Source organism: Barbatula barbatula (assembly GCF_947034865.1).
Source record: "Barbatula barbatula genome assembly, chromosome: 6".
Lineage (NCBI taxonomy): Eukaryota > Metazoa > Chordata > Actinopteri > Cypriniformes > Nemacheilidae > Barbatula > Barbatula barbatula.
This window is the reverse complement of record NC_136765.1, coordinates 21,493,443-21,516,657: the sequence shown is the minus strand read 5'-3', so window position 1 is coordinate 21,516,657 and position 23,215 is coordinate 21,493,443. Positions and strand designations below refer to the sequence as shown.

Genomic DNA, 23,215 nt, shown 5'->3' with positions numbered 1-23,215 from the left:
GACAAAAGCTTTTTTGATTGAGTTTTGGTGCAGGGCTAGGTAATCTAACTGGCTTTAGAACCTTTCTGAAGAGGTCCGGATTTATCTTTTCCGTGAAATGTATGGAGAGAAAAATATTCTATTTAAATCTATTTTCACAGGTTAAGTTAAGGAGGCATTGAATGGAGTCATATGTGTCGCTTTCTTAGAAACGGTGATCTAAATAAGTGGTCGTTTTCTAATGAAAACGCAAAAGAATTATGCGTTTAACACAGAAACAGCGTTTTAGGGGTCTTAAAAATGCTTTTGATTTTTTTGAAAATGCAAGACGGAACTTTCTGAAAACGATGATGTCACTTACACGCTCGGCATATTACACGCTTGGTGATATAGCCAAAACAATATGGCGGCTTCCCAATTGCTGCACCAATAAGACCAGTGTAGATGCACGATTTACATTCCCCAGACTTTAAACACTCATATACGTCGACCAACAATATTAAAATGCACTTTTGGCTTATAACTGTGCATGTGTGTGTGCCAGGGCATGTTCTGTTTCTTTACACACCAACATCGCCATCCACTGACCTGGCGTGCATACTACAGTGTTTTATCCCTTTTCCTGGATCTGTGTAAATACAGAACGTTTTGATAACGCTGTCACGTGTACGTGAAACTTTTCAAAAACGCAAAGGAAAAACGTTTTCAATTTTCAATGAGGTTTACTGAGACTGGCTGGATTGAGATTATGAAGAAAATAAGATTGATATGATATAAACAATGACACTATTTGTTAAAGGGAAAGTTCATCCAAAAATTTGTCTCCATTTTATCACCCACATGTTGTTTTTTATTTCTTTGTTCCAATGAACACAGAGAAAGATATTTGGAAGAATGTTAGCCATTTTCAGTTCTGGGACATCATCCTGTACCATAGTAGAACAAAATATAACATTTCTTTGTTCTGTTGAACACGAAATTCGATATTTTGAAGAATTTAGGGCACCTTTGACTTCCATTTAATTATTCCTACTAGGGTAGTCAATAATGTTTCAGAACTGAAAATTACTAGCATTCTTCCAAATTTCAGTTCTCTGTGTTCATCGAAACAAAGTAATTTATACAGGTATGAAATTAGCGTAAGTCTTTAAACTTTTGTTGATGTTTGTCTGCAGTTTAACTATTTTCAAAGTCAACCATGCTAAGCATGAAAGATTTCATTTTATTTTAATGGTTGTTATTAAAGGTACAATGTAGCATCAATACTAAATAGACCAATTTTTTTAAAAATACAAATATATCAAATAAAAGATCAGAGCCTCTTCTTTATAACCAAAAAACTTTTAATTAGTTTTTATCATATCTCAAAAGGTTTCTTTAGAAAATACCACGGGGATAATTACATTTTTGTAAATGTTTTTTTTTCAGATCAGATTTAGAACGGTGATACAGATCAAACATACACAGAGTATTTACTGCTTTTGAATCCATTTATGCTGTATTGTTTTAGAAGGTAGATAACAGCGCACCTACTGCACAATAGCGGAATTGCCGTAAAATCTCATCTTTGGCTGGGAAATGCTGTCTCTTAATTGATGGGATAACTAACCATTGGCGCGAAAGGAGTTCATGAGCATGAGGAAATTATTAAATTATGAAGATTTCTGTATTTCCTTCTCTTTCCAAGAGTACCTTCACCTCATTCTAAGGGTGCTGCTGAACCTGTTGCACCGCGGCTGCACTTGACAGCGTTTTAGCCTCTGTGAATCTCTCAAGCCGTTTGTCTGTGAACATGGAGGTTTATGGTCATTTTAGTGTCCAATAATTTCTCGTTTTTTGGATGTACAACTTCCTTCCAGTCCTATTGGCTCTTGGCTCTTGGCTCCCTCTTCTAATTTTGTCCCCTCTGCTCTCTTGACTCGACTCGAACCGTGATCCTTTTCCTCTTCTCTGGCCCTATAAGGGTGATATTGATGTTGGCTGTTGGGTAAATGCCCATAGTGATGTGACCTTTTTTGTTCCTTTCTGAACTTTTAAAAATGTATTTTTTATGCATATTTTTACAGCCATTTATGCTCTTAATATTTTTTTCTGTGTTGTTTTTAGCTGTAATCTTTAAGTCTTCACAATATTAAATGACCCTTTTTGGGTCTGAATAGAAACTTAAAGGGGTCATTTGACACGGCTAAAATTAATATTATAATTTCTTTCAGATGTAATGCAGTGTGTATACACGCTTTAAGGTTAAAAACGTTGTATTTTCCACATACCTTGCATGATTGTATCTCCTTTTTGCCCCGCCTCTCTGAAACACACCGATCTTTTACAAAGCTCATCGCTCTGAAAAGCAAGGTGTGCTATTATTGACCAGTTAACCAGTGAGTAATGATTGGTCGAATACTGCAAGCGCATGGTGGAAATGAATCGCCTCTTACCATATTTGGAACATCAGGTTCCAAAGCAATTGTACTGATAGGTACGCCCACCTTACTTGCATATACATTTTGATCTTAGTCAAATCATACCATGAGGTGACATAGATTTGTTGGGGTGTCGTTTCATGAGGCATTTCAGGCAGGTCTGTGTGAGCATTTGCTTTTAGATAAAATGCATCTTTTGTTCAGACACATTTGCAATGGTATGTGTCTAATACATTCATGGGCAATTTATAACACACCAAAGACATAGAAAAACTCGTATTCGCGTCATATGACCCCTTTCATTTTGAATGCATTTCAGGCATTTGGTAATGTAGTCTTTCAGGATTATTGCTTTGCATTTAAATGTTCAGTCTCAGCGCTACAGATATTGACTTTTTAATAACTTGTGTCTGAACCGCAGAATTACTGTTCAGACTTCATGTTTTTAATACCTTACCTGTAATGCAACATTTTGCTGTCTTAATTCTTGCTTGGTACTAGGGAAATATTACACTGACTCGACAGAAGTGTTTAAATCTCATAGTGATAATTATATAATTGGGAAATACGATTTTTAAATGTTTAAATAACAAAGCAAAGTATATGCAATTTGAAAATCCATATGTCATATACCCATAAAACCGTTATTTCATAGCCAATCATATTCGTCATCATGCTCTAGCTCTGGACACTCCACATGATACTCTAAAGGGTACAGCAATTCATTCCTATTAGCAAAATGACTGAAAATGGGACTTATCAAATGCATTATTTTCACTATGGGCGCCGTGGTTCAATGCACGTGGCCCTTAGTTATGATAGTTACTATTCATCTCAGACTTAAACTTTCAAGCATTTATGTAATTTGACATAATCCATCCTCTGAGGCCCTCTCTTTTTTATGTCAGTTTTGAAAAGCTTTTACAAATTTTAAGTACAATTTTCTAGTAGCCACAGGTAATCGCTCGAGTACATCTAAGAAAAAAATATCATAACCTTGGAAGAGTCAAACAGGAGTGAATGCATAGAGTGCATTGTATTCAGAAAGAGAAAAACTTGGTCTAAGAAAATACATTTTCAGTTTTCAACCAGAAGAAATAGAAAAATGTGGATTATAAATAAAGTTGCAATTAAAATTCCAAAAGTGGTTTACAGTTTGATGGGATAATTTCTATACAGTTAGTGTTTTATTCACATTTTTTTTTCAAAAATAAATGATCCATGAAGAATAATGTTACTATTAAGGAACAGATTATTGGTTTGGTGTTGATAAACACTTGCGCCTTGTAGATTAGGTCTGGGAGTATTGCTAGGTATAAATGGACAAAAATGTTTTATGACACAAAGAGGGCTCTTTGAGAGCCCAAAAAGGCCATTCATTGACCTTTATTTTTTAATAATGTCCCCTTAACCCACCAATAAGACTGCATGACTGCAATCGTCACCATACAGAGACAATTCACCGTTGGTTTTTGATGTAAATCTGTGCATTCTGTTCCTGCAACAGCTGTCTGGTCGAGATCTGCATTAGATTGGCTTCGGCCCAACACTCCTAACCAGCCATTTCTCTCAAGCTGGGTGGCTGCAACTTTACAGCCAAAAGTTATTATGGATTAATCTCTTGATTCCTGCATTTGGCAAAGCAGCACACATTCTCATGTCTCATGAACAGCTGTGATAGAGAACTCGCTATTAAAAACATAAAAATTGGCTGGAATTCCCCATATAGTACTTAATTTAGTAATGCAATTTATATCGGCACGTGCATGAAAAGCTTGGTGGAAGAGTTATGAGCCTTTATTATCCACACATTTCTCATATTTTATCTAATGTACAAGGCAATGACTCTCAGCTACACGCCTAGTGATCAGTTAATTTAGTAACTTTATTTCCTTCGATATTCTCGATGCTTTAAATGGCATTTAGCTGCTGAGAAACAATAGAACTATACCCAAAACAATAGCAAATCTACTTGTTTTAAAGGTAATAATAGAAATGGAATTGGTTTTAAAGTAAACTGTAAATGTGTCTATTACGAGATGAATTCTATTGGTAGGATGTTAAATCCTATTGGAATAATGCCCAAAAAACACTACGAAAAAGGAATTTTGTAATTGTTGTATTAGAAAAAGCTTATGGTTCATAATGGTATTTTAATGGTTTCAATAGGTTTTTTCCTGAAGGGCTATAATGCTCTTTACATCTCTATAGGTATATGTTAAATTTGTTTGAAAACAGGAAGACAAAGTTTTCCAATAGTTATGACTGTCAATTAATGTTATTTATTAATAATATTACTATTACTATGCATCTCTATTTTTTAAGACGCTGAGTCAAATTATAAATAGCTGACTTTTCAAAGCATGCACGTCTGGAGACTTATACATTGAGTTCTGTTCTGTTATCTAGCTGTCTTCAAACCCAAGAACACGTTCTGTGTGCTGTCTGCTCCTAGTAAGCGTGATTCATCTCAAATACAACAACTGAGGCTGCAAAGAGCATACACAGGGTCCAGTTTAAGACCATCTACTATAAAAAGCTTTTATTTTGATTTTTTTATTTACAGATGTTTTCCTTATATTGTCAGCATAAGCGGAATGTTTTATTGGTAATCCCTTTGACAGCATATATGCAAGCTGGCATGGACTTCACAAGTCGGTGCAAAACCTGTTTGCCTCCTTGTACAAATGTACTTGATTGGTGACCTAGAAAAATGTTAGAGCCAAAACTTGAATACTCTTGAACTTTTCTTTAAATCCCAGATTTTTAATGTGGTCTTAGACCCCACTCAAAGTCCTGTATATAAACATCCAATTTATGTCTATGAAACTGCTATAGATAGTCTACATAAGGGGTGTACATAGAATTCATCATATTTAAAGATTCCCATGATATTTTTAAGGCCTGTGGTTGAACCTCTCACATTTACTCCCACAATGCACCGGTTGTTTTCTCTGTACACCAGAGCAGATCTCAGGGCCGGTGCCGTCACATAATGTGAAAAACAGAGCTCACACACTAATGCACGAGAGAAGCTTTAGCATGAGAAAACTCTGTTTAAACCATGAACAACCAAAAAAATTATAATTTTCTTGTAAATAAATCATCACAATCTCGTAAGTATTTTAGGTGTTTGATGGGAAAAGTGTTAGCTCTGTGCCATTAATGAAACTTTTTTCTAAACAGGTCTCCCAAACTCACCCCAGTCAGCAGCGGATTGGCCCAAGCAGATAGTCCGCCCCCCCAAACTCACGCCACTCGCCAAAGTTTTGCCACTGTTACCCACCTCTAAAGAGATCAGACATTAAACCGGTCAATATCAAATGAGGTCAGACATTTGGCCAGTCTTATCAGATGAAATGTTAGGAAATAGTTAAGGGCGATGCTGCAGTATCAGTTTTGTAGAGAAATAAACAAGTTTCACACCACCATCAGCATATGATCTACTTGTTTGAAGAGTCTGCTGCATTCTAGGCAAACTGAACCTCTGACCCCAGGGCGTCAGGCGTGCCAGTCAGCGAGCTACTGGCCGACCCTTCTGCTTGTTAGTCTGAGGGCCATTTGATGCCCTGGGGAGATGCGTCTACCACAACAGCCTATAGTACATTCAGTAATTGACAAACTAGTTTCACTTCATTAAACCACTTTCTTTTCTTAAAATCTGCCTCCATCCAGGCCACAGTATTATTTTGACAGGCTTTATTGTGTACCAGTAAAAATTGGGTCGACACTATATCCGAGAGAACATCAGACGTGGATGCAGTCACTGAGCAATTGACTGGATTTCCATCGATTTATCAGAAAAGACTGAAAAAGCAGATACGAGATGTTTATGTTTTATTTTATGATTCTTTAATGAGAATATATCCATGCCTTAATATGAAACTGTAAAGCAATGCTCGTGAACAAATGCTTATTTTATTTATTGTGTCGGGTGGGGCTTTTTAATCTGTCAAGAATTGCATGTGAAAAGTGAGTGTTACATGCCAGAATGATGCTGGGAGTGGTAGAAAAAAATCAAAGGGATTGTGACGTTAGCCGAAACGGAATGTTGTTTTAAAGGCGGAACAAGTTATTAGTTTGATAAAGGAAAAAAATGTTTTATTGGAAGAATGTACACAGACAAATCAAGCATTAACATGGAGACAGGGAATGAAGAATAAAAGGGACAGTTCACTCAAAAATTTAAATGACTTTATTATGTACTCACCAAATCTTGCATGACTTACTTTCTTGTGTAGAACACAAAAGGAGATATTTAAAGAAAGCTGGTATAACCAAACAACATCGACCCCCGTTGACTTCTGTTGTATGGACATTTCACAAAATATCTTTTGTGTCCCACTGAAGTAAATAATCATTAAGATTTGGTTCTAAACCTGTATACATTTCTTTGTTTTGCTAAACACAAGACGTCCATTTACTGCCATAGTAGGGACAATAAATTCTGGGCAATGGGGGTTAAGATCTGTTTGGGAATCTGAGGGTGAGTAAATGATGAGGGAATTTTTTGGGGGTAAACTATCCCTTTAAGAGCGACCATAGAACTCCATCTTTGCCATACAAAGGTTTTATAGAAAGAATATTTTTGCAGGTTGGGTAATATCTAAAGGTAAATTTACTTTAAACGGTCAAATGGGCCAGTTGAGTTACGGTATGTTGGTAAAACACTTCATGGAGCTCATTTGGTGCATGTGTGTTACGGGATCCGAATGAATAAACCTTGCAAAAATAAATGCAACGTACGTCGGACACGTTCGCCCTCAGTGACCTTCCAGAGGTTTTGTTTCCTTTGGACCAGCATGCAGGTGTAACGTATACTTGTAATCCTCGGAATAAATCATACAATCGCAGTGGGCAGAGCTGGTCGATTTAAACACGAAACTCGTTCTGCTGTGTCCTTCCCGGCACAGAAAGTTCTGTTCATTGTAATAAGGCTGTGGCCATAATCGAGAACAAAGCCTTTTGTAGAAAAGAATGAAACTGTTTTCTAAATCGTAAAGAGCGGGCATGCGTTCCATCGGCATGTGGGTCAACGGTGATGAAAGTAGAGGGTTATATTACTAAAGATAGATAATCCATAAACCTGGCATGTGTGCGGACTGTCTGGGGAAGATCTGATCTCTGGACGGAGGCAGAGGGGAGACATTGTTCTAGTTCTGGTCCCGGTGCCAGTTCATTACTATAGCACGCCAGTTCATGAGTTCATGGGTTCTGTGAGAGGTGGAGGATCATCTTGATAACTGAGAAATTAAAGCAACCAATCAATGATTTCTTGGAAGTATGGGGGGCGGGGGGCAGATCTCTGTTGCATTATGTCTGCAAGTAAAATATAAGGGAAAAGTCAAATGTTTCATTAGTGGTCTGATCGTATTTCTTTTTTCTTGAGCTGTTTCTTATTATTATGTAAGGCTTTGTCTCCCTCCGCTTTGGTGCCGTGCTCCCTGCCAAAGACTTTTGTAAGTTATGCAAAGTTATGTAAGGCCTGTGACTGTATCTGTGTCCTGTTGATTCATCTCGTAAGGTTCACAGCAGCGAACGTTGCTACGCTCATGTAATGCAACTTGGAAGCAATGCATGGCCTTTTTTTATTGAAGTTTTATTGATTCAAAGCAAATGCCAAATAAATGAACCGTCAATATTTTTTTTCTTGTGGGGTCAAAATGTTGTGTGAATCGCAATTAGGTTTTATGATTTGTTATGTATTTTTTCACAATGTTGCATCCCATTTCCGCCGCTTAATCGTCCTTTTAAGCACTATTTAATGCATACAATTCTTTTTGATCTGATATAAATAACAAGCATGAACCTGCCACGTGTCTTGCTTTGAATTACATGCCCCTCTTAACATGACAGGACACAGACAGACGTGTAATTCTGAGAACTCTTGGCAACGCTGACTTCAAATCTCCACCAGCAAACAGAGTTAGTGCCGCCCACTCGACACGTTTTCATGCCTCAGACAGGAGGCTTTTGCCAGCTCATTCAATACATTTTGTGTGTCCAGTTTCAAAACTGACTTTACCTAAAGCATCAGAGTCTGTGTTAGTGTAGTGGGCCATTTTTTGTTTGCTGAGTAAACAGCGTGAAGTGAACACTCCTGTTAAACTTAAATCTGTTCACAGAAGCCGTCGAGTTCCCTTGAAATGTTATAATATAATGAAAATAAAAGCGCAGATTCCTGGAAAGCGCAGATTATTTTGATGCATTGAGTTTTAAAAACATCCAGTGTGGCACTTTGATCTGAAAAATACTATGGGATGGAGTAGCGTCATGAAGACCGCCCACGACATTATAGCTTTGTACCGTAGCTTTTGCAAATGTGTTTTGCAAGATAAGCATCAGTTTTACTACTAACAGTTTTCGCTAGAACAATTTTGCAACCAATTATTAACGCCCTAGAAACCACTGAGAGTAACATAGCATCATTGTATGGTGAGTTTTGTCTGGGTGAGCACCACTTAACACAACGCCGACATGTAAATATAAATGATTATACATGAACTATAGTATTACATTTAGATTAGCCTGTACTTTAATCAATTTCTTTATATAATAAGGCAAAACAATAAATAGAAATGCTAAAGATGCCTAAACAAAATAAAAGTCAAATGCATGACTGTGCATAGACGCTGTATGCCAACTTTTTCTAATTTACTTTTAAATTGTTTAACACTAATTCATGCATACTGTGGTTGATAGCAAAAATGTGGTAAATAGAATTAGAAATATATAGAATTATTCTGAAGGTTGAGGGAAAGTGCTGCATATTGAATTATGCATGTTGTCTATTGGTCTCTTTTGCTGAATTGAAGTCCTGTTAATATTGAATGGAAGGTACAGGACATTTTTGGTTGAAGAGCAAGGGAATGGGATTCAAACCCGAGTCGCCCTAAAGTATGCACACTACCTCCCAGGTCATAAATCAAACAACGTTTCGCACAATGTGGTTAATTTTCAGTTGTACAGTTTTTCCAGGGAAAAATAACCAGAAATGTATAGGAAAACTATATAAACACACCCTAAATGCAATATAATATATAGATAAATAAACACATTTAACTAAATCTACCCACCATATTAGGTTGTGTATTAGTTTTGAAGCATATACCAGATCAATACTTCTAGAAAATCCATTTCCGAATTTCAGTTGATCAGTCAATACTACGTTCGGTCTTTTAATACAAAAATGCTGGGACATAAATCAGTAATTCATAAACCCCCAGTAACATTGAATGACTTTCATGCATGTCCTGTGCTGTTTGTAGATCTGTTCTAACCGATTACTACATACGTATTACCTACGACCAGTTCTTTCTAAATCTTCAGTAACATGAATCAAAATAATTTTCCCGAGCTGCCTTCATCCTTCTCTGCATTTGAGATTATATGCGTGCTACTTAATTTTAAATGGAGACAGATAACATGCATAACAGTTAAGATAACAAGGGGCGGAGGCAATAAATGCTGATGTTTGAGTATTTGTGGTCACCCTCCCTGGACAAATCGTCCAGATGCGTTATTTGGATACACACTATTCCACCCCAGCTGTCTCTCACCCCTATAAACCCCGCCCACCCCCCAAAGGCGGCCAATAGAGAATGTGTCACACCGTGTTGCATGCTGGGTTTCGCGGCCATATTTGTAGGTGGTAGCGGCTCTTTTCTGCTAGTGAGTTCAGTTCAATGTTGTTCCATTTGACTAAGAAGACATAAACACGGCGGGTGGCTTGTGCTGTGTTATAAACTGCAAGTCGCACAGTCATGTAGGACCAGAAACCAGAATAGTGTTTTTTTGTTTTCCGACTTGTAAACAACATGAAGGAAATCACATCGTGGATCATGTATCATTTGCTAGTAAACAACCTCCGAAGATGGCGGCGCCGCCCCAGCATGCAACGCGTCATGACGTCGATTGACAAGCTCTATACAGGAAACAGTCAATGATGTTTATAAATGAGACTATGTTTCCCTTACTCAGACTTACTCAATTTTTGTCTCTGTGCTTCAAGACCTGTACAAAAGCCTGTATTCCCTGCCTGCATTCGGCTCTTGTGTTTTCTTTCATGACTTCTTGTTACAGACATTTTTGAACCAAGCACAAATTAAAGTGGTATATATCCAGTGAGGGGCAGTGTCTAAAGTGTTATTGTGCTGCACAATTTGTATTCCTTTTGAAGATTTGAATGGGTTTAAGCGATGTTAACCGGGTTAAAGTTTTCTGTGATCCAATTGGTTCAATTTAAATTACGGTCGCATAAAAAACACAATGTATCCCAAGGACGGAATTATCACACAATTGGTCTTTTTCTCTGTTTCTATATTCAAAGCTTTTGGAGGATTTCGATGCCTCAAAACATCTGCAGCAACATTTCTGCACCTGCCAACCTTGCTAGAGTAATTAATCACGTCCACAAGATAGTGACTGAGACTTTAATCACGATAAATGAACATAAAATGAGAGAGGGAAGTGGTTATTGTAATTACATGTATCGTACCACAAATCTTCCAGATGCATTATTATTAGTTAAATATTCTGTTATGTGTTCTATTAGGACAAATGATAGTTCTTATCTCAATCGGTATTACTTTACATTAAGGTCTTTATTTAAAATGATATTATATAAAAATGTACATCATTTATTAACAAGAGTTAATGCAGTAGGTAAAAGGAACAAACAATAAACAAAATATTTGTAGCATTTTATATTCAATATATATTTCGTGATAACTTTATCTTTGTTTATGCTAAAACCAATAAAGTTGTTCATTGATCATATTAGTTCATTGGAAATTAACTTCTTACATTTTATGTAAGCAATTATTTATAGTTAATAACTAATGTAAAAAAATATTGTAATGCGTTAACTGTTTGACTACTAGTCAGGTCAAATTTCATGTTTCATGGTTGAATTAAAACGAAATTTTGAATAAAATATTTTGGACAAAGGATAAGAACATTTTTACTTTAATAATGTATACGTGAACACATACGTGAATAAAGTACAACAGTGATTTAAGAGGGACAAATAAACAAAATAAAACAACAACTTTTTACAAACAACAATAAGCAGGAGAGATCAACAATCATTGAGTTAGAGAGTTGACATACAAAAAGTAGTAAAGTAAGTAAAGCTATTGCCGAATTGTTTTCTCTGAATTAAACAAACGGAACAAAATCAATTTTCTTGATTCACTATGGCGTCACAAAGAGCTACAGAGATTATGGAGATTTGTGTTAGTTTCCATTATTAATCCTATTATCCTGTTTCCTGTGGTTTCTGACTTTAAATAATGATTAAATTACCTTAAGTACTAATAAAGCTAATGCGCAAGAGGTACGTAAAGCAATAGATAAGATCAGGCGAGTGTGCTTGTGTGCTGCAAAACTTGCCTTTGTTCCATTGTCTTTACGTCAATGACCTTTAATGGTAATTGATAATACATTTGTTGATGTTAAGGGTCTTGTGTACAGAAGTTGGAGGCATAGCTTCCAAAAGGGCAACCTCATCGTCAGGTCTGATACAACAGGTGAAGATATCACCTTCCACGGCAGCTACTGTATTCTTGGTATTTGTACGGAAGCAATGTGACGAATCTAGTTTTACAATACATGAGTCAGGTTTGCCAGAACTCCTGGATGTGTTTATAACTTTGCAATGACCCAATTCTTAGCCTAATCCATTATCCCGTTTTAGAACATAGTCCTCTGCCAACCATCTTTAAAGTTGTTCCCTCTGTGGAGAAAAGTTAATCAAGTTATAATCATCCTCTAATTGTAATTTCCCATCAAACATATACTCGGAAAGCCAGTTTTAGACACCAAATGAGACATTCTGCCAAGCTCATGTTCAGACCTCATGTTTACTCAGACTGTCTAGCCAATAGCACAATTGGCTCTCTCATGATAAACAAAACCAAATACCGATGAGCGTAGCAAACCTCCTTGCCAGCATTTCAAGGAAATTGGAAGAATGGAGCCACCCTGGGCTTGTGGTGTGCCAAAGTTCTTGACTTTCCACAGCTGAGAGGGTGTTTTTAGCACTCAAGGAATGGGATGAATTTTCCTTGACTAAGCGTTGAACTATCCTCACTTTTTCCTCTATTAAGGGACAGTTCACCCAAAGATGAACATTTAGTCATCATTTACTCATCCATCCCCAACGTGTTAGAATTTCTTTCTCCTGTGGAACAGAACATTGGTAACCAAACAACTTTGGAACCCATTGACTTCAGTTGTAAGTACATAAAACCACCAACACATTTCATAAAATATCTTCTTTTGTGTTCCACAGAAGAAAGAGTCATATATATGTTTGAATGACATAAAGATGAATATATGCTGACAGAGTCATTATTTTAGTTTGAACTATCCCTTCGGAAGATATAGAAAAATTGGTTAAAAAACGGTTAATACGCTCCAGTAAGGTCATAACGACACAATTTGGAAACAAAAGCGTCCTTTTCCAATGACCTTTTCACACCATATCCAACACCATTTATTCGAGTTTATGCGATCTACCAAACAGTATTACTGGTATATGGGTATAAAGGGGAAGGTTGTTTTGAAGTTTTTTGGAGAATAGTGATGAGATTCACAGCAGCATAGTGATCATGTTTCTGATTATCTTTATTTGCAGCATTGCTGACAAGCATCTGAGATGAACTGCTCATTGATTGAGAATGCCCTAAGTGCTGTCATCAAGGCAAAGGGTGGGTGTATTTTGACATCATGCTGACATTTTTCATCCCTACATAATAACAGAATGAAGGATGACCTTCCATGGTGAATAACATTCATAATCATTCATACTATGGTATATAACAAAGAACTATTACCACCTGATTTTTTGGAAATATATATTACAAAACAAAGTGTCATATAATCTAAAAAGATGTAAGCCATACAACACTTCATTTGTAATTCAGCATTTTGTTGGCTTAAACTCTGAATTGTTCAGAAATGCAACCAAGGATTGCCTTCAGATACAGCTGGGCAAGTGTGTAGAGAGCCCATAAGCTTTAGATCTAATCTATGTAAATTTAATTAACTGTTCACTCAGCGAAACCCACTGCTGACCGATTCGACACGTCTGTATTACATTTTCATTCAAAACATGTAGTCCAGGTCGCATTGTATGTGCTTATTATAAACTGAAATAAATGTTATAAACATGCGCGTGTGAGAGTGAGACGGCTTATCCTATTTTGTGTATCAGGATGAGCCGGGTGAAAGTAAGTTCAACCTTTCACAAGCAACTAAATATATAATCAGAAAGAAAATACATATGCGAGTCATTTTGAGTGGTTGCCGGTGAGAGTGCCCAAAACATCATGCTTAAAATGATTGGAAAGTTTGTGCGGTAAATGCATATTGATAGCAACCTATGCTCAGTAGTTCACAGTCTGGATGCACTTCTTGAAAATGCTCAAACCACTTTTTAGTCCAAGAAAGACCGATGTAGGCCAAAAAGAGTTCATTTAGAACGAGCCACCAGCTCCGCGTTTACACTCATCGCAGAGGTAGTAATTGCATTTTTGGCAATATTCCTGTTATACATTGTGGTGGATAAAGACGTCGCAAGCCAAGTTTGCATTCTCATTGTCCGTTGGTTTAATTCCTGCTTGTACACACTGCGCAGATGGGAATAAATATTTGCAAGGAACATATAAAACAGATGAGGCCGTTTACAATTCTGAGCCACAACAATAAAACAAGCAATCCATTCACTTTGACTCACTGAATGACTAAAACAAATGATGATGATGTCAACAAGTGTAGCGTGGAGATCATAGCATGTGCATTTTACGGTTCCTGCGGAAAGAAATACGCCAGTAGTTTATATAACATTTCTAGGCTGATTCAACGGGACAGAATGTAACATTCGACTCAAATATGTTTCTATATCTGCCAAAACAATCTGAAATCTGAGGGCATGAATATAACTTTCTGGAATTCTTCTGGATGCTACACTGATGTTGTATCAAAGGGGGCTGCTTTATTAAACGGGTGATAAACAGAGATCTGCTTTTGGATATTGTAGAGTTTGCAATGGTTTTGGCAACCGGAAAGAATGCAGCCACACCTTTGGAATATATTTAGAATATTGTCTATTACTAAAGAACCTTCAAGTCAAAGTTTGAATTGATGTGTTTGAAAGATATTAGGAAGGAAGCAACTTGTTTACACCATCGGAAAAAATATTGTTATGATGTACCTTATGATGTTCTAATGTGTAGCTTTAGGCTTAGAAAAGAGATCAAAATATTTTTCATTGTGTGTTAACTAATAGAACCTTATTGTAAAGGGTAAGGCGTGACAGTGTTTTTGGCGTGGAAGGCTTAATCGTTCCTATGTGAAATCATGTGATACATTGTAACAGTGATAAAAGCTCTACAAACAAGGCTTAAGCGGGATATAATTGATTTGCTGAATAAATAAAAACTGCTGTCTGAAAATAATCTTCAAAAGTGAATCATTATTCTGCTCTGGCAAGGATCTTTTGCCAATATACATATTTATATCACTGTAAACATAAACGGCATAGCATATTATAGACTTTATGGCTCTGCATATTTTTATAATATCCTGTTGCCTGAAGTTCAAGACTTCATTTCCAAAAACAACACTGCATCGTACCACATGAATTAGATTGAGCTGAAAAACATAATTGCAACACTTTCAGGCCCTGCGCTAGAGCTCCAGCAAGGTCAGTTTTGAGTAAGAATGATGTTGGACTGGAGAACCAAACAATATGGACTGGACACCCAAACAAGTTCAGGCTTGGTGTGCGCGTAAAGACGAACCCATCGACCCATCGCATGCAAGTCTGTATGTTGAGTGTCAAGAGAGACCCATCGAGCTGGTCATGAAACTAGGCTGAAAGGGAGAACGATATTCCCCACCCTGCTCAATCCTGCTATTGTTACGGCACTATTCATGTGGGAATGGCTGATGTATAAGATAAACAGATTTTCATAATTTCCCCATCCCCTGCTATTCTCCATGTTTTCTTTTGGACAAAGATCTAAGGTGAAAACCACTATAAGCAGCCTCTCATGTAAACACTGTGTACACAAGTAGAGATGGATATGTGTGTTTGAGATGCAAATGACCACAGGACAAAGGAATCTTTGTTTTGCTGACCTTAATTGGCTTGGATGAAGTTTCTGGGTCAGTGGGATAAGAGACGATGTTGCCGTGGCCACTCTTCCGCATATATGGAATCACGCTGGGGGGTACCACCCGGAGATTCGAGCGCTTTGATCTCCACCAGATGAACTTGGTCATTAAACATAAAAAATCGTATGCCTTATAGAACCAAACCAGTTTAGCGGGATATCAGGAAGCTCTGTGATAAACAAGAGCAAACACGGTTAAAGGCGACATCACGTTGTCAATCGTACTGGAGAAATATTTGTGGGCGAGGCTATATGGCTCTCCACGCACTTTGAATGGATGGAAGAGTATTGCGTTAAGCTTTGTGTGTTAATGCTTACCCGACCACAAAAATCTAATCAGATAAGTAGATAAATAGTCTCCTTTTTTGCTCAATTCATTTTATGCGAAATCTTTCTATCTGTCAGTTTATCTATCCCTCCCTAAAATGTATATTTAAAGAAGGCTAATCATGTCTCCAATTACGCAGGTTCACGTAATCGATAACCAGTTTCCACCGTTATATTGCGCGTCATGTCTAAGAGAAAGCCCCTTGTTGTGACGTCAGGGTCCCACCACGGGCTTTATTTTAAAAGCCCGGAATGATTTGCGGTCTAAAAACACACGGGGCGATACGGGAACCTGCCCTGCGGAAAACCTTTAGTTAACTGCAAAGAGAAAAGGAGGGGAGAAGTTTGGCACCGGCGCTACTCAGTGCGTCTTAACGCCCGATGCTTGGCGAAGCGCAGAATCGGGTTCACCGTGCGCATACGCCCACATCCTCAAGACGGCTCTTCTTTCTTTAGGTAGATGAAAGTTTGCTAGGAGGGGGGATGGCAGACAAGATGATATCTGACCAAGATGAGTCGGAAAGGTGAACTTGAATAGGAAATAGTGCGCGTCAAACCACCTGTTACAAATCTGCGAGAAATGGGCATGCTTAGCGTGGACCTCCTAGTAACTTTGCAGATCTTGCCAGGTTTCTTCTCCAACTGCCTGTTTTTCGTGCTGTATGATTCGGTAGTGCTGGTAAAGCGTGTGGTATCACTCCTGAGCTGCTCGGGCTCGACGGGTGAGTGGCAACGCATGTTGACCACAGCCGGTGTGCGCTCCATATGGAACAGCTTTCTACTAGATGCCTACAAACAGGTAAGGATGAGCGTCTCCGAGTGTGTCTGCTTACAGAGTTAAATGTTTTCGTTATAATCATTGGTCAGTGCTGTGTTAACGTAAGCACAATAATGCAAAATTTGGTGACACTTTCAATTACAGTGTTTATAATAACGAATAGTTCAAAGTTAACAAACACGTTGATCAAAGTGCAAGTATGTTAAGCACTATATTTTCCAGTATTACTAGAAGTCAACCATAACCCATGTTGAGTACATCTAGTAACCTTTAGCCTATTTTAAGTTGTAAATGATTGTAAATGAAACCAATTCCTGTTTATGTTTTTTATATATGAAATATATAATATTGAATGCATCCTGTTATATATTGTAATGGCACGCATCCTATAGAGTTTGAATATATTTGTTCATGCCACACAAATTATGCCATTCGGTGCAGTTCTATTCCTTTTGAAAGTGTGTGAACTTTGGCCTCCAGACAGTCAGTGACCTCACCAGATATTCAATAAATGTCTGCATCCCCGTTCCTGTTACTTTTTAACTGAAAATCAATCAAACATCATCCAGTGGGGTAAAATATGCCAGCTTAATGGGCATTTATTGTCCTGCTCAGTCTTATGTCATCATTTGGTTGCATAGCCTTGCCTGAGGCACTCATTTTGTGGCTTAATAAAATTTTTGATTAGCTATGGGATGAGAGTAATTTAGCAATAATTGAGTAAAAAAAACAAATGCACTCGCTGTCAAAGAATGGCATTATTGTAAAATGTATTTTGTGGCTCAAAGGGATCATGTGCTTATTATTAAGATTAGCTTAAAGATGCTTTAAATTTATTTTCCCAAAAATGTGTTACCTAAAACAAGCTCAAAACATTATATCAACTTAGAACGGTGACAAAGCTTAGAAGAATTTGTGAGTCTTATGCATCTGTAACTGTGAGATTCAAGGATCACATCACTTTTGGTTCCTTAACTGCAAATGCTGTTGTTAAACCAGTTGTTAAATAAAACAATCGAACTCCTCCACCGAAATAAGCACTTTGCGTGATGCAATCTCTGTAGTAAACTGTTATTTGAATGCGTAACTGTTTTGTTTAGGTGAAGCTGGGAGAGCCTGCTCCAAACTCCAAGGTTGTGAAGGTTCCTGGCATAAACAGATGCTGGAGCTTCGGTGGAAAGAGCCCTAGCAAGTGCCACCTCCTGGACTTTGAGTCTCCTGACCGCCCGTTAGTGGTCAACTTCGGCTCGGCCACTTGACCCCCCTTTATAAGCCAGCTGCCGTTCTTCCGGCGGATGGTTGAGGAATTTTCCGACGTGGCAGATTTCCTGCTCGTCTACATCGATGAGGCTCATCCCTCCGACGGCTGGGTAGCTCCTCCCATGGAGCCCTATTCGTTCGAAGTGAGGAAACACCGTAATCTGGAGGAGAGGATGTTGGCAGCCCATAAACTTCTGGATGTTTTCTCCTTGCCCCCTCAGTGCCAACTGGTGGCGGACTGCATGGACAATAATGCCAATGTAGCCTACGGTGTGTCCTACGAGAGGGTGTGCATCGTACAGAAAAACAAAATCGCTTACCTCGGGGGTAAGGGTCCATTTTTCTACAACCTTAAAGATGTTCGCCATTGGCTCGAAAAGAGTTACGGGAAGTGAATGTTTCTCGAAAAGTCAAATAGCCTTTTCTGTGAATGTTAGAAGAATTTATATTTGTAAAATGGAGGATAAGGTGCTTTCAGACACGGTTTAAAGGTGGCTCCAGTGGAAACACTTGGGCTGCGCTCCAAGTCATTTTTTTCTTGAATTGTTTAAAATGATCAGCAGGTGTCCTGGGTGGAGTTCAACATTACTAACCACTTTAAAATTAAATTAATATAGACACTAAATACTGACATGTGGTTTGCACTTCCATTTTGAGATTGCTGCCAGAAATACGATTCGTAGATGCACTATTAATACCTTGTTCCTTCGCGAAATAATGTAGAGTTTGAATGTGCAATATTTGTATGCGATGTAACGGATCTCGCTTATGAACGTAAACCAAATTGCTGAAAAGAAGAGGAAGCACAAGCACCCAATCTTTTATAAAAAAAGAGAATAATTTATTTTTATTGACATTCAATGTCTTATTTTTAATACGTGGCCTGTTTATGCGGTTGTAATGTTTTTCCTTCCCCTGTTGTAAAATGACAATCATTCATGTTCCATTAGGTAACGTCCACATTACATCTCTGATAGGCTGTCCAGTACGTTTCACCAACAATCACGGATAAAGCACTCATTATTGTACAAAGAAAACTATTTCATTTCACTGCTCTTGGTTAAGAACTGTAACTTTTCATTAATCCAGTAGTCCCAGCTATCTAGTTTGGACACTTTGCTTTTACTGCAGTGTACAGGAAAACTGATGTAAAGTGGCTGTTTTACTCCCGAACGTTAGAGAAGTGTTTTTGAATGTTTGACTAGAACTGACTCTGACAGATTTACAGTCATTCGCTTGGATCGATACAGTTTGGGTGTGAGCATGAAAATCACAGACGAAATGGTCGCCTGTCCTGTCTGTGGTTGGATGAGAGACCACACCTCTCTGCTCTGATCCAAACGACTATGACTGTTCAACATGCTGAAAGAATCACTCTGAATCTTTTTGAGAAAGACTGTTTCCATGTAGTACAACTGATTTCTTTCTTTTAATAAATAAAAGGCAAGAAACACTGCTGAGCTCCTGCTCGAATGATTCCTTTCCCTTTTTTGTCTTTAATTCTTGGAAATTTCAATGAGGGGTGATCGGGCAAGGAGTTCACAGGAAAACTCCAGATGGTGGAAAACCTTTTTCTTCGAGTGCATGATAATTAAAAAGAAAAAAGAAAGAAAACGCGACAGGCGTAAGGGGTCGTGGAGTACACGCGATTTAAAAATGTGTCCGTAGCAATGCATAGAGAGATGAGTCTGAACATGTGCACCACAATCAGACCATGTGACGCACAGAGGTCTCTGGCTGAACTTGTGCTTCTTTAAGGCTGCCAATAACTAAACAGCAAAAGCTTAGGGAGAACATGTCCCAGGGAAGTCCCATGAAACAGAACCCCTTGTTGTGGCCGGGCATCGCTTATCCGAGCGGAACTAGTCCATTTGGACCGCTAAAATGTTATTCACAAACTGTCCCGGTCTTGGAAAGCACCATGCTGCACGGTAGAGCGGGACAAGTTGCCAACGTTAAAGCAGGAGGCACCAGAAAAAGAAAGTTAAACAACGGGCCCGAACACAAGCCCCACTCTAGGAAATGGTCCCATGGTGTGCCTGCTAAGGATTGTGTCTGGTAAACAGGTACTGAACAGAATTCTAAGCAGCGTGTGAAGTGCTCATTTATAGGCCACGGCGAGGATGCAGAACTGAGTTTCCGTTTTTTCGCGTGGAGTCGAGGCGCGACGCCTTACGAAACCGTATCTTTGCCAAGTAGGCCTGTATAAATTAAAGTGAAATGTTTATAAAATTATTTAAATGTATGTGTCTGCAGTTCAAAGATAAGGCATTTATGCTCATCCTTCGAAAACGGACTGTTTGGTTTGGATGGGAACGGACCGGTCTCTCTAAAAAAATTTTCCTAATATCAATATATTCAGGAAATCGGCTCAGCGCCTGACCTGAGGAATGCCAGACATTTTATTTATATTTAATACAAATTTCCCCCCACAAGTATAAATGAAAGAAAGAGTATGTCTTGACATAACAATTTAAGTCATAAGTAATTCTTGGAAGCCATTAGGAAAGCCCTCTGAGAATCGAATCTCTCGGTCATCACTCTCTTCTAACAGTATGTTGATGATGAGAATACAGCTGTCTGCTACCTTCCAACATTTCATATCCTGTCATCTCTTCTGTGTTGACACAGAGCTGCAGGAGTCCAGGTTCGGAAACATGAACACTACTTGAATTGTGAATGAGGAGAGGGAAACTGGTTTAATTTTAAGCTGACATATTCACCTCCATAAAACCATAGTGTCATGTCTTGTATTTTTTATCTTTCCCCATGACCCCTGTAACACAGCTTTTAGTGATGCACACAGCAAATTATGGATATAAGGCATAACCATGCTTTTATCGAAGTCTCGTAAAAGTTCATATTGGAGGGCCAAGTATCTGCTCTTAAAATAAAACTCCAATTACCTTGATGACAAACCAAAGCACACAAACTTTTAAAATGTTAGATTGAAAACTTGGCATTCTTAATCCATTATTTGCCACCTCCTTTAAATTTGTCCATATTTATATGACCACATAACTTTATGAAACATGATATTGCGGGTTCGGAAAGTGGTAAAATATTATAATGAACACATTTAACATCTCACATTTACTAACAGAGTGTAAATGTTTTATGTTAACCAATTCATAGGCATCATTTATAGATAAAGTTGGATTTAAATTGTAAATTAAATCAAAGCTTTCTGTACTTGTTTTTCCCCTAATGTTAAAACCGTTGAATGAAAATAATAATAATAAAAACTCTCAACTTCTCCTAGAGGTATGAATTTATTTTGAATATATTTGGCAATAAGATGAACCATTAGGAATGTTGATCAGATTAGAGCAATGGTAACATCTGCTTGCATCCTGCTCGCTAGGACCAAGTTTCATTTATTTGATTAAAGACTGGTATCAAACAGAATGTTTTCTTAAAGGTCCAGTGTATCAATTTTAGCGGCATCTAGCGGTGCGACGGCGAATTGCATAAAAGTTAAGGATGACTAATCCTTTATGGGGCCACAAATATTTGGTTTTAGTTTGCACTAGGGGTTTGCAGCAGAAAATGTAAGGTGAGGTGTAGTTCCTCTTTTGGCTATAAGAGCAGTTACACTGTGAGCTGGCATTAGCCAAACATACATTATACTTTGTGAAATAACGTTAATCATTTCAGTGCAACATAAACATTTCGCTAAAAACATCTGTTGGTTGATTCATTTGTGAGTGTTGTGCCAAAGGGATGAGATGACACCAAAATTACCCATTCAGATTTACAATACGCAATGAAATTTTCCAGTCTGACATCCTATGTTTTTCATCACTCTTCTAAAGGTAACATCTAAAATGATGTCGTGAAAAAATTAACTTTTAATTACGATGTCGTCTCTGGAAAGATTTACTGCAGACAGCAGCGGCTTTTCCAGAATGACAGTATCTCAGGTGGGTTCTCCTAAAAGCCATTGGTTAAGCTGTGTTTATTGCGCCAGCGAGACCAGCTCGGCTCATTACTCCGACAAAACATTTCAATCTTCTGACAGCTGCCCCGGGATGGGGTCTATATTTCCAGACATTTATTTACAGTAGGCCTATGTCTCCACAAAAGCATCTCTTGTTTTCCAGAATAATAGCAGGGGAAACGGTTATTCACACTTTCGTGAATGTTATTTTGTTTTGCCGACACACCTCCATAGTAACAACGTCTGAACTCCTCCTCGTTCTCCACAAAGGCTGGGTTACAGAAGCCTAATATTTATGTTGGCTTGTCAACCCAATGTAAATGTGCTCATTTCTCCGATCAGATCTCATCACTCGCCATTTTCTCATGGACTTTAACTGACGTGTGAAGTATTTCTTCAGCTTCTTTCATGTCTGAAGACACTAAATTTAGTGGGATTCACCTTCGAGCTGTTCGCAGTCAGATCTTTCTCACCACACGACCCTTTGATGTCAAAAGTTTTAAGAAATTCCTCTCAAGAGTATTAAGCTGTATTAAGTATTGCGTACTAAGCTTTCAAACCTAACGTTTTTAACAACAAAAAAGTAGTTAAGTAACTTAATGCATATTATGCAGTTGGCAGCCATCCATTATTCTGTAATTATAAGCAAGAATAATGCTTAAAGTATCTTTACGGTTTTATTATTATGTTTCTCTGTACCATTGACTACTTAGCACACCACTAGTAACTCTTTAACCAAGTAAGTTAAGCCTCCATAAATTTGGTTTATTTTGTATTAACACCCTATTCCATAACCTATTAAAATGATTCAAATTGCTCTGCAAATTTGGGTTGACACAAATGAATAGTGTCAGTTCAGTTTTAATATGACGAATAACCAAAATTCCAAGTCCTCATACACTTGTGAATATGTCTCAGCAAAAATGTGGAAACTGGGCTATTGGAGCTGCGGAGGAAATCCTATTAATGTTTTCAAACTCAAAAGTTCTTTTAGAGTTGAGTTAGGAAAGGACTTTCTTTCTTTCCTTTGACAAAAGAGAGGAAGTCTTTACAAGAACCATACTGTTCAGTGACCGAGATTTTGCTCCATTTACACCAAGCAGGGGAATGTTTGGGAAAACTGTGGCATTGTCTTCAGACAATACAGCATTGGTACATCATGCTGTCTTTGTCAAGCCGGCCAGCACAGACAGCACATTTCACCACAGACTCGTTTTCTGTCCTCCGGCTGCTCAGAATCCTCCTCCCGTGTTCACAAACATGCACCTGCGCTTAACTGACAGCTCTGTAGAGGGCGCTGTGCATTCAGTAACAACGAACACACTTGCAT

General features: G+C 38.0%; 1 protein-coding gene across 1 annotated transcript; it reads left to right on the top strand.

The window, feature by feature from the left end:
- Positions 1-16,136: 16,136 nt before the first annotated feature.
- Positions 16,137-19,538, top strand: dio2 (iodothyronine deiodinase 2). The gene is made up of 2 exons (XM_079458783.1): positions 16,137-16,706; positions 17,786-19,538. The coding sequence occupies exons 1-2, from the start codon at positions 16,488-16,490 to the stop codon at positions 18,338-18,340; spliced, it is 774 nt and encodes a 257-aa protein (XP_079314909.1). The 5' UTR covers positions 16,137-16,487; the 3' UTR covers positions 18,341-19,538.
- The last annotated feature ends 3,677 nt before the right edge of the window (positions 19,539-23,215 follow it).